We start from the raw sequence: 25,263 nt of genomic DNA, 5'->3' as shown, positions 1-25,263 counted from the left end.
ACTAGAAATATTTTAATAATCCACTTTACATACGGAACCAACAAAAAGTTGATTGTGGAAACATGCGCACATAATTTTGGCATTTGTTTGACTTTGAATGTCTACATTTAGTTACAAGCATCTAGATTCTAGACAGTAAATATCGAAAGAAAATTTTGTAAAACTAAATAATTGATGCTTCTGCCTCGCAATAACATATCTGCCACGATATTACGATGAACTTTTTGATGAGTTATGTTATATGTCGAATGACATTAAACAAGGCGTTTCGTTTGACATTGTTATAACATTTTGTGCGGTTTAATTTTACTGATGTGTTTAAATTAAACTTGTTTTCTCATAACAAACAACGGAGGTCACAACATTATTCAAACCAACCTTTTCTCAATACTTGTTGGGATGCTTAGTTTGGGTCCTTTCCATTCATCACTTAGCTTAAGATTGACAGATGTCAATCGTCCCATCATCACACAACTTCCCATGTACTCTATCCTGCCATCTAGTGAGTGCATTTTCACCAGGATTTTGTGAAGTGGATCTTTGCCTTCTGGGTCCATTAAGTGGCCTATAACACAAATTTTTAAATTTTAATGACGCAGTGGTTAGCGTGCCTGCCTTTATAACAGATGTTACAGGTTCAAGGCTGGAAACTGCTACTATTCTGTCATTGTAAAAAAGAAAAAAAGATTGAATTAAAAATTTTGTATAAAATAAATAGATTTCCACTTACAATTGGCATGTAACTCCTGCAGTTCAATCTGACCACCAATAATTCCTCCTCTTGCTGATAATTGCGAGTTTTTTAATCCACATGAGAGAAAGACATTCTGGAAAGTTGTATATGCTTTTATTCATCAAACATTTATTACATTATACAGCAAAATAAATGTTATTGTTTACTATAATAAAGATCATTTCGCAAAAAAACATTCTTTAAAAAATGTGCAACAAAAATATACTAACATAATAACTTTCCTTGTCTCTGCAATTTCAGTAGTGCAGATTGAAAAAATTTTAAAACGAAAAGACAGGAAAATACTCTGTCTGTAATAAACCATTAAATGAGAAAAACATATAAGTTCTGAACCTTATCTCCACCGCTGTGTATGTTTAACTTTCCATTGGTTTTGAGTTCATCACATGACCACACTGTGTGTCCCATCACATTACTCATGTTCATTTCCACATCTAGACGTGACATTCGTAGACCAAACAACACAACACCTTGCCACACCTTGCTACCTTCTTCTTCTGCAGAGAAATAGTTTGATTTTTGGTGATTATGAATAAAAAAGAAAACAAGTTTTGGGTATGGAAAAAAAACTTAGAAAAATTGATTATTGGAAAAAAAGGTAAACAAATTGATTATTGGAAAAAAAGTAAAAAATGTTTGGGGAAAGGCAAACAAGTTTTGGTTGTTATACAAACCTAAATATAATAGAAAAATTCAAAATATCAACCTGTTTGTTTGTCATTAGTGGCGGTAGATGTATGAGAAGCAAATCTACGTTTCGGAGTAACAAGCGGATCTTGGTTTAAAAATGAGCTTGCTCTCTTTGTTTCTTCTTCTTTTGGCCTAAAATTAAAAAATATATAAGTTTAAACCTTTAAATTTAATAAAAATGTTTTGTTTTTTTACCTACTAAAACAAATACATAAACTTAATAATTTTTTTTTTTATCTTTTTTTTGAGTGAAAATTATCATACTACATCACAGGTTCAATAAAATAGACTTTTAAAATGCTAAACATCATATCACAGCTTACTTATTAGTTGAAGCAGCATCTCCAAAGAAAATTCTCCTAGCGATACTTTTTCTGTACCAAGCTCTTGGGAAAGCAAGGATCTCACTAAGTCTTCTCATGTCATATTTAAATGAAGCTTTTCCTGTAAATAACCATGTAAACTTGGAAACCAAATAGAAAAACCAAATATTTTCATGTTTTAAGTTTAGCACATATCATCTAAATATACTGATCGTGTTTAAAACAATTAACAACGATCTATGGGAGTCGTTAAGATGCGGTTTTACAATCTTTTTAATGTTTTATGTTTAATATCGAATGCAACAAGAAAATAGAATGAAAAGTGTCCCATCCTCCCCGCCCTACTATATACCCAACTCGTAGCTGTCATTAAGTTATCTTTGAAAATGTACAAACTACTAGGTTTTAAAGCATTAAAAATTAGCTTTCAACGTAATACCCAATTTTTTATCGCTAAATGCTAAGATTTTTGTTTCAGAAATTCCAAACAAATGAACACGTCTACCCATTTATTAACATTATACAAAAAAATCAAATAACCTCTTAATTAAAAAAATACAAACTCTTTTTTTAAACAGATTTGCAAAAAAATTAAAAAGCAGAACTATATAAAAAATCCAAACCTTATACTCTTTCAATATTATTTAAACCGTATATATGCGAGTTCACAATTTTAAGACAAAGTTTTAAATATTTTGTAACTAAAGCATTTACCTATATCTAACAAAGCTGACAAATGAATAAAAACTTTTTGTTGATCGGTTAATTTCAAACCCGACTGACTCGCATCAAGATTTACATTTCCTCGTCTTGTTCGAACTATGTTGATCTGGTTATAAAAAAATCTTTTAAACTTTAACATCCAGTGTATTGTCGCTATATCGTGTCTTTCAATTAAAATATTTTTTCTTCTTCGCTTTCTTAGTATTTCTCAGTATGCGATTAAGTTTATATTAATATAAGATTTCCATAAACTTAAAGGACTTATTGCTCTGAATACCTATATTAAAAAGCAAAGCTTCCAAAAAATTTATAAGGATTTTTTAATTAAAATAACATTAGAAAAAAATTATTCAAATTTTTACAAAATTCTAAAAAAAGATAAAGTACAAAAAGTTAGTTTTTAAGTTTTACCTTAACAGCCACCAAGTAATGTAATAAAAAAAATAAAAATAAACAAAAAAAGATACTTGCAAATTAAAAAAATCTACAAAAAATAAAAGTTTTTTTACCTTAACCACTTCCAAGTTAATACTGAGAGAATCTTTCCTTGCAGGGTTTGGGTTGTGTGAGATATCGATGCCCACAGACTGTTGTGTTCCATATGGGTGGAAAACATACAGGGAGAAGTCGGACATTATTGCTGTGAAGCTGATGCCGTTTGGAAACGTGGAACCTTTGGGTAAAAAGCAAAGATGGAGTAATTGTGTTATGTTGTAAAAAAAACAAAATATATTTTATTTAATTTCAGATTAAAAAAATAATTAAAAATTGCTTATAATTGTTTTAAAAAATGGGTGATTTAAAAAATAAAATATGTTTTTGTGATCACAATAGTGCTAAATTATATTTTTATTCTTTTATGTATATTAGGATTTATCAGAACACTATTTTGAAAAATTTAAATAATACACTTTCAGTCCAGGTTGTATTAAATTAAGTTGAACGATCTGTTATCAAAATTAATGTATACTTCTAAGGGCTTTAGTCTTAAAAATCCAGTCCTGATTTTAACCAAAGTGCAAAATACCTTGTGTTTGATCATTTATGTTCTGAGTTGAGAAGTTGTGAAACTTGTCGGTGTCTAAAAAAATAAATTTAATGTCTGAAATTTGTTAGCTTTTTTTCTGTCAAAAATTTTTAATAAAATATATTTACAAACAAAGAGTTTTTAAAAGAGAGCCTTTTATTTGTGAAATAGGTTTAAATTATTATTTTTTTAACTATTTAAAACAAAGAGTCACCTTTATCTGGATAAGTGAATGCTGCTGTGTTGGTTGGGGAAGTTTGTAATGCTGAACCACCTATGCTGCTGAATACAAGATCTAAACTTGGCACGTGAAGCAAACATTCCACTCGGGACATGGGTTGGCAATTAAAGAAAACCTGAAAAAAAAAACGGATTATACGAAAAATTTGAGCCGTTTTAAACTTATGAAATTCTAAAATCAGCTAGATATAGTTAAAAACATATAGATTATAAGCTATATAGGTGAGGTCTTATGTTAAGAAACCTGTGATTTAGGTCAGAGTAGTCCATCAAACAAATTTTTAAAAAGTGATCTTATTTGAAAAAAAACAGGAATTTAATTAATTATTTTTGCTTAATCAAAATAAAATGTTAAAAATTTAAAAAAGTTTGCCTATTATTTATTTTTTCCGGTTACACATCCGGTTACCAACCTGTGATGGTTGTACATGCACATACACAACTACATCTACTGGTAAAGCAGCCATGGTTGTGTTGAATACTTCAACAGCTCCGATGTCCATGTCTGCATCATCTTCGGATGAAGAGTCGAACGAATCATCTGGAAATTAAAAGTAAATGAAATGAGTGAATGAAGAGCAAAAAATAATCGTACAAAGAATTAAAAGTGAATGAAATGAGTGAATGAACAAAAAAAGAGTGAAAATTAAACGTGAATAAAATAAATGAAAATAACTGAAAAAGTTAATATAAATCAAATATTAAATAAATAAAAAAATTTCTGATCTGACAACTTAAAAGTAAGTAAAGTGAGTGAATAAACAAAAATAAGGAATCGCCCAAAAACTAAAGATAAAGAAAAAATAAAAATAACTAAAAAAGTTTATTATTTAAAAAATGAATAAAATGAATAAAAATGACTTTAATAAAACTTCCTCACTTGTCTTTTGGGATGGATTCCTTGATCCTCGAAGAGTTGGAGTGACGGGAACCGCATCAAAAGTTTGCTCCAGGAAGTCCAGGAAGCAAGGACTGATGATCATCTCGGGAAGAGATTGGATGGAGAACCACGTGTACACGCAAGCTCTTCGTGATCCTGGATGAGATTTGATGTGAGAGGAATGAGGAGGAGAGTTGATCTGGATGTGGGGGATCTTCGAACCTCCGGGTTGAGTCTGAAGATCAGGGAGATTTTTATTTTCACATTAAAATTCATTTTCACATTTGAAAAAACAAATTATATTTTATGTTTTTTAATTAAAAAAAAGTATATTTTATATATTTTAACTTAAATAAAAATATTTTATTGATTTACCTTATATTTGTAGCGTAAATTTACATATATAAAATAACTTGTACGGTAGAAAGTGTATGAAATATGGCACCCATGTTTTATAACAACTACATCTACCCCATCACACGCTGATAAAAAACTGCTTATACAAAAACAAAAAGGTTTACACAAAATTAACGCAACATATAACTAAAAACAAAATTTATACCAATAAAAAAATTTAATTACACTTTGATCAAATAGAGAATAGCAAATGTACAATTAACTAAAATTTGATAAACTATTTATACAAAGCTGTAAAACCTTTTATAACTTTTTTCCCTGTTTATAATTTTAAAGCTATTTTTAGTTTATAATGTTTATTTTTTATAAGGTATTGCAGCAATCGACCCCAGGCTTAAGAGAGTTTAAATAAAAGTTCTAACCTGTGGAGAGTCGGGCGTTTGTTTTGTTGTTTCTCGACTTTCTGAATTATAATGAACTTTGACCTCGACCCCAGGAATAAAGAAGGTCGTGTTGTTTGCCACGGTCACATGATCACTTGGTTTTGGTCGTGCTTGACTGGATAAACTGAAACAATGTGAAACTATAATGAACAAACATCAAAAATAATAAACAACAATTTTTAATGTAGAAATTGTAATAAATAACATTCTAACTTTAACCAATAAAATTCAAATAACAAATTCTAATTCCAATAAAAAAAATTAAATAAAAAAAAACATTTTAATTGTTATGTAGAAATCCTAATAAATAGAAATAGCTTAATATGATGGGCTGTTGTGTTTGTATTTGAAGTTTGCATAAAACTGAAGTGGTTTTGTTAGTTTAACTAATTTGTTAAACTGTTGTATGAAGGAATAGTCAGAAGTAATGGGCCACTGCTTGCCCAAATCTCCAATTTCCAAATATGTTTCCACAATTTACAAACAAATTTGTCATAGTTGGCTCCAATATTATGAATGGGAAAAACAGCTAAATGAAAGAATTAATAGGTTTGAAATAGACCTTAATTTTACAGTTAAAAAAAATGTTTATTTGATTCAACCATCACCAGTAATTAATTTGAAATTTTTTTTAGAAAAATTAATGGATTTAAAATGGACTCCAAGTAACAGTTCAAAATTTTATTTGATTTACTGACAGTTACAAATATGTAATCAAAGAAAATATTTCAATTTTACCTCGAAGGGTCCGATGGCTTGGTTGGATGGCACACGATCTTACCACCTTGTATTTCAACCCTGATATCCAGGGTTAACTCAAGGTCAGCTTCTATACCCGCTGTCGTCATCTGTGGTAACATATGCTGACTTGTGGCTTAGTGGTTATGTGATGCATAGTAACTGAAAGATACCGGGTTCCATGCTCGGTATTGGCACTGTTTGACGTATGTGTCCTTGTGAAAGACACTTAGCGGACATTGCTCTAATCTAGTAGTCACTAATGGGTTGTAGCATTGTTATTGTTGGGGTAATGGGTCAGTTCGAGTTTTAAAGTCACATCGTATGTCTCGCCAAGGATCTTACCAATATAGAATGGAATAATATATAGGTAATGTGAGTTAATACATACTAAAGGTACCAAAGTAATTTTTGTATAGTATGTTAGCTTATACACATATGCAACAAATATTCTTTTATGACTCTTTTTCTGCTGTTAATTTGAAGAACTATAAAATGTGTTGTCGTGTTGCATAACATCCACACCACATGCTCCCTGTCAAGCTGTAGTGATGAAACTTAACAACTCATAGATATTATGACAATATCCTGGAATATTCATTTTTCTTACGTGGGAGATATTTTGTGGTTGCGTTAATGATATTCGGTCATGCGTTAGACCATGTGACCCATCCATCGAGTCATCAAGGTAGAGTGAGCGTCGCGCTCCATGAGTCTTACCCCCGTCGACTTCATCCTCGGAAATATCTGTAAACATAGAAACATCATTTCATAGCTGCAAAGCTCGTTTTAAAAAGTGCATTTCGTGAAAAAAGCGGTACTTTACATTTTTTTTATCTGTGCCCTCTATATGGGTGAGGTCCTATGACCCTGCCACAGTATGATGAGCCTTGAACCCGTAACCTCTAGGTTAAAGGCAGGCACACTGACCACTGTGCCACAACGGCACAGCGCCAGTCGTATAAATGATATAACAGTGACACACCATATATAAACTGTAGTGTTAATGTTAGATATCACATATTCTATGTGGGTGAGGTCACGCAGAGTGGTTCACCATCGGCCCGAGACTTTATGCTAGGATTGGCCACAAGAGATACCATATATAATACCATATATAAACCGTAGTGTAAATATGAGATACCATATATAAACTGTAGCGTATAACTGGCTTGGTTCGCCATTGGTCTTAGAATTTAGGCCAGGATAGGCCCCAAGTAATACCATATATAAACTGTAGTGTAAATATAAGATACCATAATCAGCAGATGAAGTATCAGATGATGAGATATCTTTCACAGCATGTGGGGGTTGGGGGCTAAAAACTTCTTTGTATTCAACATTCTGTTTCAGAGGGTAGTTCCACGCGGTGGGGCTAGAGTCACCAAGTAAATTGTGTTTAACACTGGGTGGCAGTGTGGAGAAGGCGGACTGCGCAGATTTTGGGGATGGCAGATTTCTGTGTGGGGGGGGGGGTGTTATAATAGTACAGTTGTTTTGCAACATAAATAATTTCAATAATTTTTTTCTGTCATTCTGGCAGCAGAAATAAAGTAGAATTAGTGTAAAAGTTTCTACTTTATTCTAATTTTGTACGATCACAAATCACAAATAAGATAAAATATGTATAAGGCAGTATCTAACCTGCTGCCAACTGCAGTTGACATTGATCTGCGGTGACCGGGTCTTTTAAAGCTCGACTGTGGAAAGTGGAAGAAAAATACATCAAAACATATTAGATTAATCAACTAATAAATATACAATAAAGCTTTATTACAATTTAACAAAATAAAATATAATTAAAGATAGTTATTAGTTTCATTAAGTGAAAAAAAGTAAAAAAAATAATAAATTAGAAAAAATTACATAAAACTTTTAAAAAGTTTAAATAAAATTTTAAAAAGGTTTTCTTCAATTTTTTTTAAATAAAATAACAGAAGACCCACCGATGCTTGCTTGGTGCTTGAACGACGAAGTTTGTTTCGGAAAGTTTGTCGAAAGATTGATGAAAGGGCGACCTCTAGTGTGTGGAGTTTCCTCACTTGCTCTTCGATCAACGCTGGTTTTGCTCCGAGGGATTTGAGATCATTCACTACTCGAACCTGGAAGAAAGATGAGAGATGTTTAATAAAAATTTTCCAAAAAATTTGCAAAACATGGTTAAATCTCAAAATGTACAGTCCGGAGCGTTTGCAATACGGTTTTAATAAAATGATGAAATGTAAAACGGTCACTTCCACTAACATACTATTTTCAAATTGGAAAAAGTTTGCTAAAAGATAAAGTAACATCTTATATTTTATATTTAAGTTTCATACCCATCAATACAAAAAAATTATTTCAGAGAAAAAGACAAATATGCACCACACAGTAAAATAACCATATGTCAACCCCCAACCACCCAACCGCCAACCGCCAACCGCCAACCGCCAACCGCCAACCGCCAACCGCCAACCGCCAACCGCCAACCGCCAACCGCCAACCGCCAACCGCCAACCGCCAACCGCCAACTACCAACAACCAACAACCAACCTGTTCATTTAATTCTTGCTCCAATTTCTTGGTCTTTTCTCGTTGAGTTAGTTCCTTACGTGATGAAGGAAGATCATCCATCTGCCTCATCTCCACCCTTCCATCCACTGTGTCCTCTAATCCCGTTCCATCTAACTCACTTAAACTACCCATCACAGAATCATAATTCAACCTGGTAATTTTAAATTTATTTGTTTGTCTGGCTCATGGTATACTGGTCAGCGCAGAGATATCTTTAAATATATATAGTCGGGTGAGGAAAGATGGGACACCTTTAGCACATTCTGCACAAAATATAAGTATTCGAATTGTGTTTTAAACAAGTAACAATGGTCTATATGGGAGTCAAGAGGATACAGTTTTATAATTCTTTGAATTTTTTTTGTTTACTACCAAATGGGTAGAGAAAATGGAATGAAAAAGTGTCCATCTTCCCCCACCCTACTATATAGAGAATATTCTCTATATACATAAAGAAGTATAGATATGTAAACAGAGCAAACATATTCGTACACGGAGAGCATTTGATTGGATACCTTAAGTCTAACTTTAAATGCAAATTTCACCATTGCTTAACCACGTCTGTATTATTAAAACAACCTTACCTATCAGATTCAGAAGAGTCGCGACGTAAGCTCGCATCGTCTCCCGTTATCACTGTCAAAGTTTCCACTAGGTGGGTTAAGTAAGCCCCGATCTTCGTGTCGATCTCAAGATCCACCCCGTCCATCTGCCACACTATGTTCACAGTGGTTCGTGCGGTGGGCACCATGCCTGAATCAGTGTGAATTTGGTAGCTTGTTGTGTCTGTGCAAATCTGTGCATAAAAGAACGAGAATATAGTTGCTTGTAAAAATAAATGGCTGAATAATATTAAATAATATATTAAATAAATACGTAAAAATAAATAACATTATGGTTGCTTCTTACTCTTAAAAACACAAACTGTGGTTTTTAATATTTATTTCGGTTTGCTTTTGATGAAAAAAGGAATACAATTAGAAATATTTAAAAATGTTGAAGTACAGGGCAAGACTAACATGATCTAAAGTGTATTCACATTAAATTAGTTTTTTAACGAATTTTTTTGATAACATTTATTTTTTTAAAATTGAAAACCACTAAAGATGTCTTTGATATATAAAACACACATAGTAGGGTGGGGAAAGATGACTCATTTTTCTCTTTTCATCCTCTTTTCTTGTCCCGTTTAGTAGTAAAACAAAGACATTTAAAGAATTATAAACCCATATTCTCGTCCCAAAGACTAGACTGTTGTTATTTGTTAAAAACCTGATCAGGATATTTGAATATTATGCGCTAAATGTGTCCCATCTTACCCCAAAGTACTATATCATTATAATATAGCATATCCATGTAAATATGGTTGGCACACAACTTATGTGATAACAAAAGATTTACCTCATAAGTACCAGCAGGTACAAGGAAGGAATTCATGACCACATTCTTAGATCCCATACATCCTGGGTTCCAATCATCCCAAGAAGTTTGAAAATCATCTGTGAAACGAAGACAGAAGCCTTTGAAGTTACCACGCGTGACCAAGGACTTTGCATAACATGCACTGATCAATGTATTGTCCACTGTTAACACAAGGGCAGAAGAAAGTTCTTCTTGAGTTGAAATCTGTGGGGTGTGAAAGAATTTAAAGGGATTATGGTAAAGGATTGAATATTTTAAATATTATTTTCAAAATTACATCTTATTATCTACAAACACGTGATAACTCGTAACGTCGTAAGCGGGTTCAAGGTGTATGAAACAATTTTTTACCCATAAAGTTTTAAATATTACTGAATTACATATTATTACATATTATCACTTACAACCACATGTGATAACTTGTAAACGGGTACGAGGTGTATGAAACAAGACAATCGTGTTATAATGTCTGACACTGCCACTATATGAAGGCAATAAGTTAAATTTATTTATTTAAAAAAGGGATATATTAAAAAGAATAATACATAAATATTTAATAATACTCCCTCTTTACAAGCAGGTATATAAACAAACAAAACATATACTACTACACATTCTGAAAACATCATACCCAACAGTTAATGTGAATTGAATTTAGAAATTTTAATAATGAAAATATCACTCACATCATATGAGTTGGTATCCTGAGCAACAGGCAAGCATATACCAAGGTCATGTACTGATAGTTGGAGGAATAAGTTGCTAACGGTGACCGTGTTCGATGATGCGTTCATCATTCGTCGTGCATGAATAGCTCCAACAACCTGTAATTATTTTCAAAAATATTTTTTTCTAAAAGTTAGAAATTTCTTAAAAAATTAAATTCCATAAATTAAGAATTTTCGAAAAAATAAAATTCTATAAAATTGAGATTTTTCAAAAACCTAAATTCCATAAACTTAGATTTCAATATATATAGTAACTTTATTGAATTAAATTTTAATTCTTATTAGAATCTCTAATACACATTTCTAATAATGTGGTTGGAAATAACTTTTTTTCAACTTTATATGTATTTATATTTTTATTGACAAAATTATTGTGATAAGGGAGTTGTGTTAAGCCAGTAACCAGTGACTTAATAAAACTATATCTAATCAATTTCAGGTCATTTCATAACAAAAAAGGGTGAATATAAAAGTCATCATATTTAGAAAATGACAAATGTCAACATCATCATGGGAATTCACCTCCTGAGTTGCGTGCCTCACTTCCTCGTGAAGATCCGCTCGCTTCTCCGTCCAATCATCATATGCGTTCTTGTACGCAAGGAACAACAAAATGGCTGGGTGGGAAAATTATAAAAATATGTAAACTATATGAAATGCTTTAATATAATCACCTACAAAGTAACATACATGGTAATTCGTAAGCTGGCACGAGGTGTTATAATGATTGTCGTTTTCTGGCAATGTGAGGATAGAGTAAGTTACATTCATTCATTCATATTGAGACATATACTTTCTTTTATTTATCACTCATAAAATGTTAGTAATAACTCAAATTAACTTATCTAAAAAGGGAAACTGGTTTTATGCATGATTATTTCACCTTAAATCCTAATCCATTCAAATTAAGTTTTTTAGTGGAAAAATATTTGTTACCTTTATCGAATGCAGTTGGTTGCACAAAAAATATAGGACGAGACAAACTGATGAGGATGATGTTGTTGTCCTCCATCTGATCTTCCGGAGTAAAACTGGATGAAGGTGGAACTTGAAGATCTAAAAATGTTACAAAATCATGTAAAAGATACTAAACTGGTTTTAGGGGCAAATACACATTGTATGTCAAGGCTTCCTAAACTGGGCATTGTTGGTCGCATAACAAGCTTCAGGGAGTCACTGAGAGTATACAATTTTACACAAAGTACTGCATGTATTATACTATTAACTGTGAAGGATTGCGAAAAATTTTCACAGATTAAAAGGGTCCAAGAAAAAGCTTTGGGAAGGTTTGGTCTATGCTATTCTACGTGGGTGAAGCCCCACAACATGGCATACCATGGGATCTGAGATTTAAGCCAGAATTGATTCATTGCCCCAACATCCAGGTTGTGGCAACCTATTTGTGACTACTGGGTTGTAGCAATGGCTGTTGTGTCTTGCCCAATGACACAAACGCTATCAATGGTATTAAGGATCGTACCAGCTGTCTTTTGGTCATGATCTAAGCAACTTATTACTGTGCTACAGCACCAAACCCCAATATGTGTTAATACATTTTTAGATTTAAATAGCTAATAAAACTTACTTATCCCATCTTACTTATTTAAACAGCTCGATTAAACGTGTAAAAGTTTTAATTTAAAAATAAAACATAAAAAACTTTTTTAAAACTTTCTATTATTTTTTTAAAGTTAATTATAATATATTTATCAAAATTATAAAAAATATTAAAAACCAACACACTTTCACTTTTCGACGATTTGCTCGATTTGTGTGTGTATGTGGCGCCATCATGTGCTTGCTGTGATGTGTTCTGCAGCCCAATTCTCGTTGTGAAGTACGCCATCTGCTGGAACTCTGCCTCAGCCTCCTGGTAGACATTGTTTGCCATCAGCGTGCCAAGTGAGAGAGTCAAGTCAACTTGGGCTTTACCAAATAACTTGAGATACTTGTGCAGACTCTCTGCAACAAGAGGAAATTTTGTTGTTTTGGTTTATCTTTGTTGTATATGGTTGGTTTGGTAAAGGTGTGATGTAGTAACATTTTCATTAAAGAAATTTATAGCGTTTTTAAATAGAAAATTTCAACTTTCTTATTAAAAACATTTGTAACTTTTTTATTAAAGGATTTTATAATTGTTTTTACCGAAGAAAATCATCAAAATCCAAGCACAGTTTTAAAAATTCCTGAATACCGCTTGTACACATTATTTACAACAGAAGACTGCAGAAAAAACACTTAAAATAGAAAAGGGTAGATTTAGTAAGCACTAAAAAAACAAAAACTCATTACACCGGCCACAATGAAATTTTGAAAAAAATCATTCCTGATTTCTGTCTAATAAAATAAAATTTGAACAATGCTGAGAAATATACCCACTAAAAACGCAACGATTAATACAAAATAGGTTAACAATTTTACAATTCTATAAAAACAACAATTTTCATGACACATACTTATTTTTTTGCCAGGTTCCGCCCTGATCACCCGATTGGATAATTCGAAAACCATCTTCCCAGTTTTTAAACGAACAGCGTTGCTTGAAGCAGTTGTTGCCGTGATCTGAATTCCCTAGATTAAAAAAAGGATACAAGTTTAAACACACTTCAGAGCCAGAATTTTATTCATTTAATAAGTTAAGGCATTAAAGTTTGGGATTATATTTACAATTTGTGCACCTTTTACAAAAAATATTTTTCTAACTAAAAAGCTAGTACTTTAATACAACAAATTTAGTTTTTCCTAAAAAAAACTCTGAAGAAAAAACAAAAATATATTAAACAAATAACCTTCCTGAATGCTACAAAAAGTTTTTAATAAAAAGCAACAAAAACAACTTTTTTTGCCACATAAGGTAAGAAAGCTTTAAACTTTTCACTCACTTCACTCTTAAAAACTAAATTAAACAAGTAAGTGAAGCAACCTCTTAGAGTTTAAATAGTACAAAAAGTTTTCAACAATAATCAACAAAATAAACGTACATCAAGTTGAAGTTCAAGTTGATACAACATGGGTTTGCTTTGCGTTGATTCCACTGATCTGAGACTACTTTCCGACCACACGGATGTCGCAATCTGATCTTTTGAAAGTTTCTTAATCACGTCATTAACCTGGAAGTAAAATGTGCTTCAATGAGATTTTATTTGTGTTATATATTGATGTAGTATATTTGTTAAAACTGTTACCAAGACGATCAGAAATGTTCTAAACATTTTTTTAGCACAAAGAAAAATGTATATCATGTTAACTACTTTTGTTTATATTTTTAAATATTTTTAGAAATTTGTTTGTAAATATCATGTTTAAGGTGTACAATGCAATGGTATTACAATATTTACACAGCTTTCACCTTACAATTAACTATTTTTTAAGTTTACCATTTCAGCTGATTTTACAAGTTCAATCAATAAATATTATGCTCAAGTTTTACACACTGTGTGCTACTTTTGTTTTAAAAGTTTTTAGTAATTAAAGATTAATATATGAAACTTTTTCGCATGTAATGTGTAAAACATTAAAACTGTTCTTTTTTGCCACAAAAAAAAGAAATTACTTAAACCCTTTACTGACCTCACTCATGAACACTTCTTGTAAGAAAATGAGTTGATTAAGAAGATCGGTGGTAAGCGTGTGTTCAAAACTTCCCATCCTGATGGTTATCGACATATAATCTCCTTCCTTCATCTGTAAACCAGCATCTGAAAATTCCAAAAAATTAAGATAAATGTTCCAATATTGCGTGATTGATTGAAAAAATTCTGTCAAGCCTGTCATTATGAATGATTGGTTAAAAAGTTGTGAAAAATGGTTTAAAATTATACGGTTTGAAAAATTATTATTATTGTTAAAAAATGTGATGTACCGAACTAAATTTTTGGTGTTTATACTCAAAATTTCTAATATAGTAAAACTTTTTTTAAATAACAAAATTTAATTTTTGGTTTTTAGTCAAAAAAATTTTAGTAAGCATTTAAAAAAATAAACAGTTTAAATTCCATTCAAGTTCTCATCTATATTACATATATACATAACCCACCTCCATAACCAGACGTGTCATCATTTGTGACATCATAAAGATTATGATGCTTGGATTCTCCCTCTGCGCTGATTTGTGGAAGTTCGATCCCCGTGGATACTGGGGAGATGTCGTTTGAGGGGGTGCTCTGAAATGTTAAATAAATTGTTAAATATATTATAAACTGCAACATAATCATAAATAACACAGAAAAATGCAAATTAAAACCATAAAAAAGGAAATAGTAATAAATAACACATGCTTAACTGTATGAATTAATCAACTTATTTATTTATTTAAGTATTTTTCATCTTACCAGCAGTCAAAACGTGTAAATTACAGATATTACAAATATATGAATTCGTAATGATTTTTTTGCTGAAAGTGCTAATACTAACATTGTAAATTCTTCTATTCATATGTACTTTAAACTTTAAACAAATTAAAGTATTTATAAAGAAATTAGAGTTCCATTCTGTATGGGTGAGGTCCTTCTAATGGACGTGGGATTTAGGCCAAAAGCAAATAAGATTTATAAATATTTGTAATGATTAATTTACCCACAATACCTCTGAATGAAAGTAGAGTGAGTGTTTAGGCATCACCACAGAAAACTCAGCTTCGGGACCAATCTTTCCCTTCCCAGTGATTATTCCCGTTGAATACTCAGCTCTTAGTGAAGGGAGGAGACTGGCCCCGATCTCGATACCCTCTGCTTCCAGTGAGAAACTAAAAAATATTATATTGGAATTTAAAAAAACAACATATTTTTCTAAACCTAACTTCTCAAAATGCAACATTTGTTACAAAACAGTGGCTTACAGTGGAAAACTAAAATAATGTTTTTTTAGAATTTTTATATAAATTTGTAAAAAAGTTGAAAAAAACAACATAACTTTTGTAAAAGTGTGTGCGAAAAGAACTTCTCAAAATAAAACACTTGTTTAAAAGGGAACAGTTTTTTATTAGGTTTGATAGGCTGTAAAGTATAAATTCATTTTTTTTGTATATTTCAGTTATTTAAAGCTAAATCTACTTAAAAAAACAAATTTTAAATCAAGTTAAACAAAAACCTCATTGAAAAGTGTAAACAATTGTTTCAAAAAAAGACAAAAACAACCAATCTCTGTGGGACAGTATGTTTAATAAACAAGAATCAAAAGTTTTAATTTAACAATTATTTTTCTTACTTAGCAATAACTGGTGTGTTGTTTGTTTCAGATGAAGCTTGTGAGAGATCTATGAATGCTGTAATGGCACTCGGGGTCATTGGGGTCATGGGTATGCCAGTATTGGATGGGGTGGCAGGGGGATACCCTGGACCCATTCCATCAACTGTGTCAAATGTTCTAAAGAAGAAAAACGCTTACAGAAAAAATGGCAATACAAAAAAACGCATAAAAAATTTTAATAAAAAAATCTAAAGGGTACCTTTAGGGAAAAAAAATAAAGTTTGAAAAATAGTTTAAATAAAATTTAACACAAAACCACTTGTTCTGAATTTTTATATATAAATTTCAATTAGTCGAAACTGTTTGGCAGCTATAAGCGACAGATTGAGAAAACTTTTGACAATGTTTTTGTTAAAATTATTTATTTTTATATTTAAATAGAACTGTGATGTAACAGAATAAAAATGGTTGGACTTGTTTTCCCTTTTTTCACTCATTTTGTAGCGCTTGTCCTTAATTTTTTTTATTCTTTGTGGGTGAGGCCCCTGTCAAGGAGGATTTTAGGCCAAAAATGATGATCTCGAATTAAGGCCAAAAATGATGACTAACTTAATGCAATTATTTTAGAACAACAACACTTGAACGTTGCTGAGGTAAATATTGATCCTTACCTGTAAGTGGGGGTTTGTGAAAACTCCATGATATGACTTGACAGATGTCGTGTTCCTCGTGAAACGACATCATGAAGTGAAGCGGGGTGCTGGGGGAGGTTTAACACGATTCGACCAATCACAGTCGAGCATTTGTTACCCTCGTCGCTATCTCGTTGGTGATCGGTTGAAGCATCAAGGGTGCATGAACCGACGCCGCATGTGAGGATTACCTGAAGAAAAAACAGGTTTTTAAAATTTTAGACGAAAATTTGGAAAAATAGGTTTTGAAACTTTGGGCAAAATCTGGGGTGACTTTGTTAAAATGCAGTTTTACTCATAGTGGTTAAATGTAGAGAAATTCATTGATTAATATGGCAAATGTAATTTACTTTGGCACTGTATATTCTTGGACACCTAGCTGCAGGGAAAATGGTTGTTCAATATGTAAAACTAGAGTGCTAAAACATGAGGAGTATTTTTCCTGTTGTTACCAGGCATAATGTTACACATAAAATTGCTGCTAAATCAGAAGATTATTTTTAAGTAACATTTACCAGTTTTGGTTGATGATTGTAAAATGTGCAACTATAAAAAAAGCCTTTTGCACAGTTTGCAGGCAGGGTAAACATTAATATTTAATATTTTCATTAATAGGATTTTTATGTTTATCATGACCTCTATGTTAACACCTTAAGGTTTTCAATTAAGCATTTTTAGACAAGATCCCAACCTTTTTCAACTGATTTGAATGCTCTGTGACATCACCATGGACCTTCGCTAAACTGACGTGCATGGATGAGCTTCCTTCACGCTTGAATAACCTCACAGATGTTTGTTTATGGAAAGCATTTGCCGAGAGTTGGCAGAGCGATACAGACAAGTGAAGCTCGCCAACTTCAGCCAGGAGTTGAAACTACAGAAAAAAATGACAATTATTACTACATAGATACCATTAACATACACATTAGCAGTATTAATGTTCTGGGCGAGACATATAACGTACCTCGTTCCATCTCATTGGTCACTAATGGGTTGTAAAGTTATAAGAAGCAAAACCATACACAAACCTAAAAAGTGTGGTAACTCTTAGCACACAAGGATAAAAAAAAGAGACTTAAATGGGCATCCTGGGTGTTGGGATAATAGACCAAATCTGGCCTAACTTCCAGGTCCTTGATAAAGAATAGTATAGAAAAACCATATAACGAACATTGTCCCAAATCAGTGGTCACAAATGGGTTGTTAAAATAGTCAGCAATACTAAAAAAATCTCTCACAAATTTACAAATGTAGTGTTACTCTAAACTTTTATCAATAAAGTTATTATATAATAATAATATAATAACTTTTATTTGTCTGTTCGATTTAGTAAAATTTAACGAAAAAAACAGGATATAGCAACAAAACAACAGTTGTTAAAACACGTTTACAGTTAAGAACATATCTACATTTAATTGCAAGAAAATTATTAATATCATTTTTACCTCATTTATAGTTGCTGTTGCTGTGACAACCATTGCCACATAAGGAACATAATCACCACTCAGAAGACCATGTTGAGAGATGGAACTTCCATAGATGTTTCGTTCCGATTCGACACGAAATTCATCTAAAATAAAATAATACCAGATGTTTAACTTTTATAAAAAAACAATTTTTACAAAATTTCTTTTTTTACTGATTCTAACATGCAGTTTTGTTTTAAATCCGCCCAAACGTTTAAGGGTATTATAGTTTCAGGTAAACTAGATTAGAATGTTTCGATATTGTAAGAGGGATTTCTAATCAACATATTTTGTTTTGCCTTGAATTTTTATTTTGTTGCACAGATTTTTGCACATACATATTAAATAATAATATAGGGCAAGATTTATTTATGATTTATATTTTTTTTTAATCACTTAAAAATCCTAAATCCTTAGGTATAAGTAAAAATTTTGTGTTTTTTTCAATCTGACAGAAAGACACAGCCATGTAAAACTGTTGTGTGAATTTGGATGTAAAACTGTTGTGTGAATTTGGATGTAAAACTGTTGTGTGAATTTGGATGTAAAACTGTTGTGTGAATTTGGATGTAAAACTGTTGTGTGAATTTGGATGTAAAACTGTTGTGTGAATTTGGATGTAAAACTGTTGTGTGAATTTGGATGTAAAACTGTTGTGTGAATTTGGATGTAAAACTGTTGTGTGAATTTGGATGTAAAACTGTTGTGTGAATTTGGATGCAAAACTGTTGTGTGAATTTGGATGTAAAACTGTTGTGTGAATTTGGATGTAAAACTGTTGTGTGAATTTGGATGCAAAATTGTTATTCTACTGAATTTTTAGATTGCATAAAACTGTTGTATGTTACCTTGTCTCTTAGCCACCAGTGTATGAGGTGGTAGGTTGAGGTCGGGGTCAATGCTGTACAAGTCAACAAGCTTGTACAATATCTATAAAAACAGGAATATAATGAAATCTTGAAACATTATAATGTTCTTTTAAACAGTAACACAACATTTTGTGATATATTTTCAATCTATGGGTGAGGACCATGCATGACATACAACCTGAGATGTAGAAACAGTTGACCCAGAATATAAAATAATTTGCATTTAGTCTTGATTATTTTTACACTTTATTTCTAATTGGCATATATAATACCTTTGTCGTTGCCCCACCCTAAACAAGTTACATTCATTCATTCGATAAATAAAAAACATATCACAAATTTCATTAGTTTTATTTGATTTTTCCTAATAAAAGTTGAAAACACCATCAGATGAGCTGCTAAAAGATTTTTTACATTATGTCTAGTAGCAGAAGTAACAGGAGTTTCATTCGGTCAAAAACAGCCAGTAACCAATGCAAGCAAACCACGTACCTGCCAACACCTTGCTAATGATTCACTCTCAGTTGACGATGACAAAATAGATCCTGTATCAAACGTAGGGTGCCTGGTATTCTCGGGAACAGGGGAGGTGTGCCGACGTGTTATCACACGTCTGTAAAGAAAGAATTTAGAAAAAAAAAGTTTTTTTTTTAAAAATGGATTTTTTTCGAATTGTGATGATTTTGAGATTTTTTTTTAGTTTTATTATGAACCTAAATCTGTGTTAATTTTTCTGTTGCAATATGTAGAAAACAATGTTTGGAAAAATTTACACAGAAATAAAAATTAAGTTAAAACTTGACTTTTAATTGGAATTTTTATAACTGTGTTGATGTTTGAATGTGTTAAATGTTAAGTTTAAATAAAGTTGCCATTTGCAGAATACAAAACATGAAAAAATATTCAAAAAAAGGACAAAACAAGAAGGCCCACTGACAGTAAAGTTGGCTTGGCTTTTAACATATTATCTTAGTAGGGTTCCAGGTCAACATTAAAAACTTACCGTTCGTAGTCTGCAAATGAGCTGTTAGCACTTGCACTTGATACATTAGACACAGTTTTTCTATGTGTGATGAGGGGATCAGGAGATATTGAACCTTCAGTGTATTTGTTCACCTGGGTCAAAAACAACTTGGAGATAAATTATTACGACTTAAACAAAGGAGTAAAACACAAAGATAAAAATATTTTATGTGATTTTTAGTCGCAATGCTAATAATTGTTTGCGCAAACAAAGGAATATATAAAAAAGATAAGGAAATATATACAAAAATATTAGTATTGTGGCTAAATATGACATTATATGAATAAAATACAAGTTTTTTCTTATAACTACATTAAACAGTTCAATTGATTAGTTAAATAAAAGATAACTTTAAGTTTATTTTGCATAAGCACATATACATTTAGTAAAAGATAAGAGAATTTATAAAAAAATACTAGTATTGTGGCTAAATACGATGAAACATAATTAAATACACTTTTTCTTGTAACTAAAGAAAACAGATGACTTGTTGAACAAAAAAATAACTAAAAGGTTATTTTGCTGGGCAAGATATATACCAGACCTTGTTTCAAACCAGGAGTCACAAATGGGTTGTTAAAATATGAGCAAAATACATTACCAGTATTAATGTTCTTGCTTGTTGTATAGCATCAGAGCATTGAATAAACTGATGAATTAATCGGACGAGTGCAATGTCGACACGTTGTCTCACGGAATCCACTGAACATTCAAGTGTTACGTTCATTGTTGATCTAAAAAAAAGAATGTTTCATTGAATGTTACTCAAAAAATGCGACAATGTTAGTGCATTTTATTGCATAGCTAGCAAAGTTGCAAGCGTGTCCTTTGAAAAACATTGAAAAAAACAATTATTAAACATTAACTAGTTTAAACAAATATGCGAATATAAAAATTAAAATATTTAATAAAATAGTTACATTAGCCACAGTAACAAAGGAAAAGAGTTTTTTGCCAAACATTATGTTTAATATCAACAGTTAGTTTGTTGTAATATTACAATAAATATATGATGTATGATTTGAAAAAACAAACTCCCTAAATAATAATTGTTCTGGCAATATACTGACAAGGGACTATAGCTCTTATAACAAAAAATCACCTTTTTTCAATTTTCTTTTCTTCTAGCCAGCCAACATTTTTCTCTTTTTTATTGTTGTTCCTATTTTTGTTTACAGACTTTTTCTCTTTGGTTTCGGCAGCGTTACTATAAAAATAAAGTACTAAACATAAACCTTTTTTACACAAAAAAATTTTAAAGTGTATCACAAAATTTCCCCAAACTTCCATTTGTTTGTGAAAAATTAAAAAAAAACTGACAAAACTACAGCTTACCTGTCTTCAACATTAACCACAGCTGTATCAATTATTGAAGAATTAAAACAAAATCCTTGAAATAACAGAATTGCTGACTTTGATTGACTGAATGACTTGTTTGACTGCCTTGATCTGTAAGAAGGTGAAATTTTGTGGCTGAATACATGGTATTATGTAGAAAATCTTTTTGGTCACAAACTTTTGCGCACTTACATAACAAATTGTTTTTTGAGCATTATAAGGTGCAATACATTCCATTGTTCTGGTATATGATTCATGTGGTTGCAATTTATATACTGTTAATTTAACATCAAGAAATGTAACTTGCTTTTCCTGGCGTGGCCAAAATGACAGTCGTTATAACATGGGTGCTCATTTTTTGTGATCATTTTTTGTATTTTTCTTTTTTTTATGTATAGCTGATATTTGGACAACCCTGAGTTGGAGTAATTGCCATTAAGTGTCTTGTCCAAAGACACATATGCCTACAACGGTAGCAGCGACGAGCCTTGAACCTGTTACCTCTGGGTTAGTGACAGGTGGGTTAACCACTTCGCCACGAAGCAGGAAAAAGTCAAAATTTTAATGTGTTTTAACTTCTATGAAAACCAAGTGATAATTGTTTGTAGAGTAAATTGTCACTTCATTTAAAATGCATTAAAAGGAACTTAAATTTGGTGATTGATGATGTACTGACTTGTAACGACGAGATGGTTCTCTTCTCTTTCTACGACTTCTTAGTTCACGGGTGTACAGACGATCAGGTTGCTGTTGGTCAACACTGAAATAAAAAGTTGGTCAACACTGAGATAAAATGTTGGACAACACTGGAGTAACATGTTGGTCAACACTGGAAAAAATGGCGGTCAACACCGAAAGAAATTAGCGGTCAACACTGAAATAAAATGTTGGTCAACATGAAAATAAAAAATGACCACGACACACAAGAACAAAATCCAGCCATCTAAGCCAAGTTTATATTACCACTTATTTAAAAAGACACAAAACAGATCAACTGTACCAGTTAACTTGATACAGCATCATATAATACATAGCCTACCGTAGATTAAACAGGTGTGCATCAACAGCAAGACTACCAAGACATTGAGATTGAACAAAACTTGAGGATTTTTCCACTTCAGTTATTGAGGCACCAGCGTTGGTCAGAAAACCAGAAAACATTTCCTGTTGGGGAAAAAAAAAGGTTAAAATTATACAAACGATCAGGTTCCTGTTGGTCAACACTGGAGTAAAATGTTGGTCAATGGAATAAAATATTGGTAAACACTGGAAAAAATGTTGGTCAACACTGGAAAAAATGTTGGTCAACACTGGAATAAACTGTTGGTCAACACTGAAATAAAACAGGATTGAATTTTTTACTTTTTTTTATTTTACATTTTTTTACTTTAAGTTTACTTTTTTATTTTACATCATAAATATAGGAAAATGCGAATACCAAACATCAAAACTATATTTTTCATCTATGAAACTGTACAGAAAATGCTGTATAGTAGGGTGGGGAAAGATGGGACACCTTAGGCACATAATATCAGAATATCCTCATTGTGATTTAAGTATTTAACAAAAGTCTGCAGGAGTCGTGAAGATACGATATTATAACTTCTACAATTTTCTTTGTTTACTACCAAATTGGACGAGGAAATGAAATAAAAAGTTGTCCCATCTTCCCCTACCCTACTAACATTCCAAAATATTGAAAATGTGTGTTTACTTGATACTTTGACAGCTTATCCACTGAAAATTCGAGCTTCTGTATGTTCTGAATCAATGTGTCAATAGTCATGTCAGGGTCGGCTTCCTTTATTTCAGGACCAAAGTTCATGCTGTAAAAATATAAGGCAAACAAAATTACACTTTATTACAGGATTTTTTATTTATTCTAGTTTTATAAAAAACTTTATAAAGAATTAGGTCTTCATAGAAAAAACTTGACGCCTATAAATAACTTTTTTTCTTTCTTTTTTATTTTTTTTATGAAAGGTCTATAGCACCACAGTAATATAATAAATTAATAATCACCTTTCATTAGGAGCAGGTGATGTAACTGTTTCATCTTTGGGATCTGAACTTGGCTTCTGACCTTGCATCCAACTTTAGGTAAAAAAAAATAAAAAAAAGAGATTAAAAGGAGATGGAACAAAAAAAAGATGGAAAAAATAAAAAGTTTCAACCTTTACATGAGAAAATTATGTGTTGTATGTTTTGTATGGTCATGTTTAAACTTATAGTTGGAAGCCTGTTAGTGTTACCATGGTAGATACAATTATATGGAAAAGTGTTATTTGTGAGCAGAAAAATATATGTATAAATAAATGAATGTAACTTACTTTATCATCGCATCGACGGAAAAAGACAGTTGTTATAACACGGGTGTTTATACACCTCATGCCAATTTACAAGTTATCAAGTATTTTGTGGGTAATTATTTTTTAGGGGAACTTTTAATTTTTTCATGTGTGGCTGATAATTTGGAAAACCCATTAGTGACCACTGGGTTGGAGCAATTGCCGTTAGGTTTCTTATTCGAGAACACATACATCCACAATGGTAGCAGCGACAAGCTTTGAACCCATTACCTCTGGGTTAGAGGTAGGTGTGCTAACCAACTGTGCCACAGTGCCGGCATATATACGAACATTGAGATTACTAATACTTTAAAGGCCTTAGTAACTGTTTTAGAAAAAACATATTAATTGTGAAGGTACCTGTACATGTTATGCTGTTGATCATAAAATACATCGCTCCCTTGCATAAGTTTTGCTCGTTCATTTATATGTTTGTCTATCGGACTCACTGGACTGCCACCAGAACCTGTGGTTAGTTACAAGAAGAATAAAGAAACTTCTTTGTGGGTTGTCTAAATTGTCAGCCATTAAAAGACACCAAAGGAAAAAAAACGTTAAATGCGCGGTAACTCGATAAGTATGAAACAAATATAACAAACCGTGTTGCTTTTAAACAAATTATAACAAACCGTGTTGCTTTTAAAGGGAACTTATAAATGAATGTAATTCATAAATGAATGCAGGCTTAAAATTTATAAACGAATGTAAACCTAAAGTTAATGAATGAAAGAAGATTTTTAATTGATGTTGCAACCTAATATAAAAACATCTTATATATGTTTTTTTTTTTTATAAAATTAAATGCGAATTATAAAATGCAACCCCTACCTGGGGACACCAAATGTTGTTTCTCCAAATTTTCCATTTGCAAAGTTTCATCCACTCCTAGTTGAAGAGTTTCTTCTTCTTCCAATATTTGGATCTCTTCTTCATCAGGTTTGTCATCCATGGTTGGAGCTTCCGGGTCGAGAGGTTTTTCAGAAAACATCACGATATCTAAGTTGCCGTCGTACTTTATTGAAGTACCTGTCACGTTCCTGTGGAATACGTATCATGATAATTATGATGTCAAAGTAGTACATAATTATTTTAGAGAGCATTAATGTTTGATTGGGAGTTCTAGTTTTTATATTGTTTATATACCTCATGCCCCTGTCAAGCTTCTAATCATTGAATGCAAATTATTTATAAATATTTAAACAGAGCACATTGGCAAAGAAAGTCATATTGTTCTACAATATCAGTTTACCCTTTAACTTTTTGACACTATGACTAACTCTAACTTCTTGTGATTGCATTATTGGCTATGACTAAACTAGTTGCCGCCTAAACCGACCGACGGCATATTGAGACCGACTAACTTCTGTTAGAAGTATTGTACGACTAAATTTCAGTTGACTAACCAAAACACGCGGTAACCAATGGTAACCGCAACTGACTAACTTTAGTCGGTAGCCGAGA

General features: G+C 31.7%; 1 protein-coding gene across 2 annotated transcripts in view; it reads right to left on the bottom strand.

The window, feature by feature from the left end:
• The window catches only part of LOC149740161 (bridge-like lipid transfer protein family member 1), a 47,311-nt gene that overhangs the window by 5,108 nt on the left and 16,940 nt on the right, over positions 1–25,263 (bottom strand). For both annotated transcript variants that reach the window (XM_089871562.1, XM_089871563.1), the window contains exons 29-73: positions 24,631–24,839; positions 24,163–24,268; positions 23,477–23,548; positions 23,169–23,280; positions 22,494–22,618; positions 22,131–22,214; positions 21,452–21,565; positions 21,219–21,323; positions 20,718–20,850; positions 20,096–20,208; positions 19,585–19,705; positions 19,072–19,153; positions 18,203–18,327; positions 17,449–17,631; positions 16,737–16,948; positions 16,084–16,242; positions 15,463–15,622; positions 14,915–15,041; positions 14,449–14,576; positions 13,860–13,988; positions 13,335–13,449; positions 12,622–12,840; positions 11,815–11,934; positions 11,401–11,495; positions 10,837–10,974; positions 10,130–10,354; positions 9,313–9,524; positions 8,708–8,879; positions 8,122–8,277; positions 7,820–7,875; positions 7,432–7,634; positions 6,786–6,922; positions 6,176–6,285; positions 5,417–5,561; positions 4,638–4,872; positions 4,171–4,298; positions 3,732–3,873; positions 3,518–3,571; positions 3,000–3,163; positions 2,482–2,596; positions 1,768–1,888; positions 1,461–1,576; positions 1,088–1,251; positions 731–827; positions 379–565 (exon numbers count right to left, since the gene is read on the bottom strand). In XM_089871562.1, the coding sequence (XP_089727688.1) occupies positions 379–565; positions 731–827; positions 1,088–1,251; positions 1,461–1,576; positions 1,768–1,888; positions 2,482–2,596; positions 3,000–3,163; positions 3,518–3,571; positions 3,732–3,873; positions 4,171–4,298; positions 4,638–4,872; positions 5,417–5,561; positions 6,176–6,285; positions 6,786–6,922; positions 7,432–7,634; positions 7,820–7,875; positions 8,122–8,277; positions 8,708–8,879; positions 9,313–9,524; positions 10,130–10,354; positions 10,837–10,974; positions 11,401–11,495; positions 11,815–11,934; positions 12,622–12,840; positions 13,335–13,449; positions 13,860–13,988; positions 14,449–14,576; positions 14,915–15,041; positions 15,463–15,622; positions 16,084–16,242; positions 16,737–16,948; positions 17,449–17,631; positions 18,203–18,327; positions 19,072–19,153; positions 19,585–19,705; positions 20,096–20,208; positions 20,718–20,850; positions 21,219–21,323; positions 21,452–21,565; positions 22,131–22,214; positions 22,494–22,618; positions 23,169–23,280; positions 23,477–23,548; positions 24,163–24,268; positions 24,631–24,839 (6,225 nt within the window). The remainder of the gene's footprint in view (positions 1–378; positions 566–730; positions 828–1,087; positions 1,252–1,460; positions 1,577–1,767; positions 1,889–2,481; positions 2,597–2,999; positions 3,164–3,517; positions 3,572–3,731; positions 3,874–4,170; positions 4,299–4,637; positions 4,873–5,416; positions 5,562–6,175; positions 6,286–6,785; positions 6,923–7,431; positions 7,635–7,819; positions 7,876–8,121; positions 8,278–8,707; positions 8,880–9,312; positions 9,525–10,129; positions 10,355–10,836; positions 10,975–11,400; positions 11,496–11,814; positions 11,935–12,621; positions 12,841–13,334; positions 13,450–13,859; positions 13,989–14,448; positions 14,577–14,914; positions 15,042–15,462; positions 15,623–16,083; positions 16,243–16,736; positions 16,949–17,448; positions 17,632–18,202; positions 18,328–19,071; positions 19,154–19,584; positions 19,706–20,095; positions 20,209–20,717; positions 20,851–21,218; positions 21,324–21,451; positions 21,566–22,130; positions 22,215–22,493; positions 22,619–23,168; positions 23,281–23,476; positions 23,549–24,162; positions 24,269–24,630; positions 24,840–25,263) is intronic.

The sequence above is a fragment of the Ciona robusta genome, chromosome 2 (assembly GCF_009617815.1).
Source record: "Ciona robusta chromosome 2, ASM961781v2".
NCBI lineage: Eukaryota > Metazoa > Chordata > Ascidiacea > Phlebobranchia > Cionidae > Ciona > Ciona robusta.
This window is presented reverse-complemented; position numbering and strand designations above follow the sequence as displayed.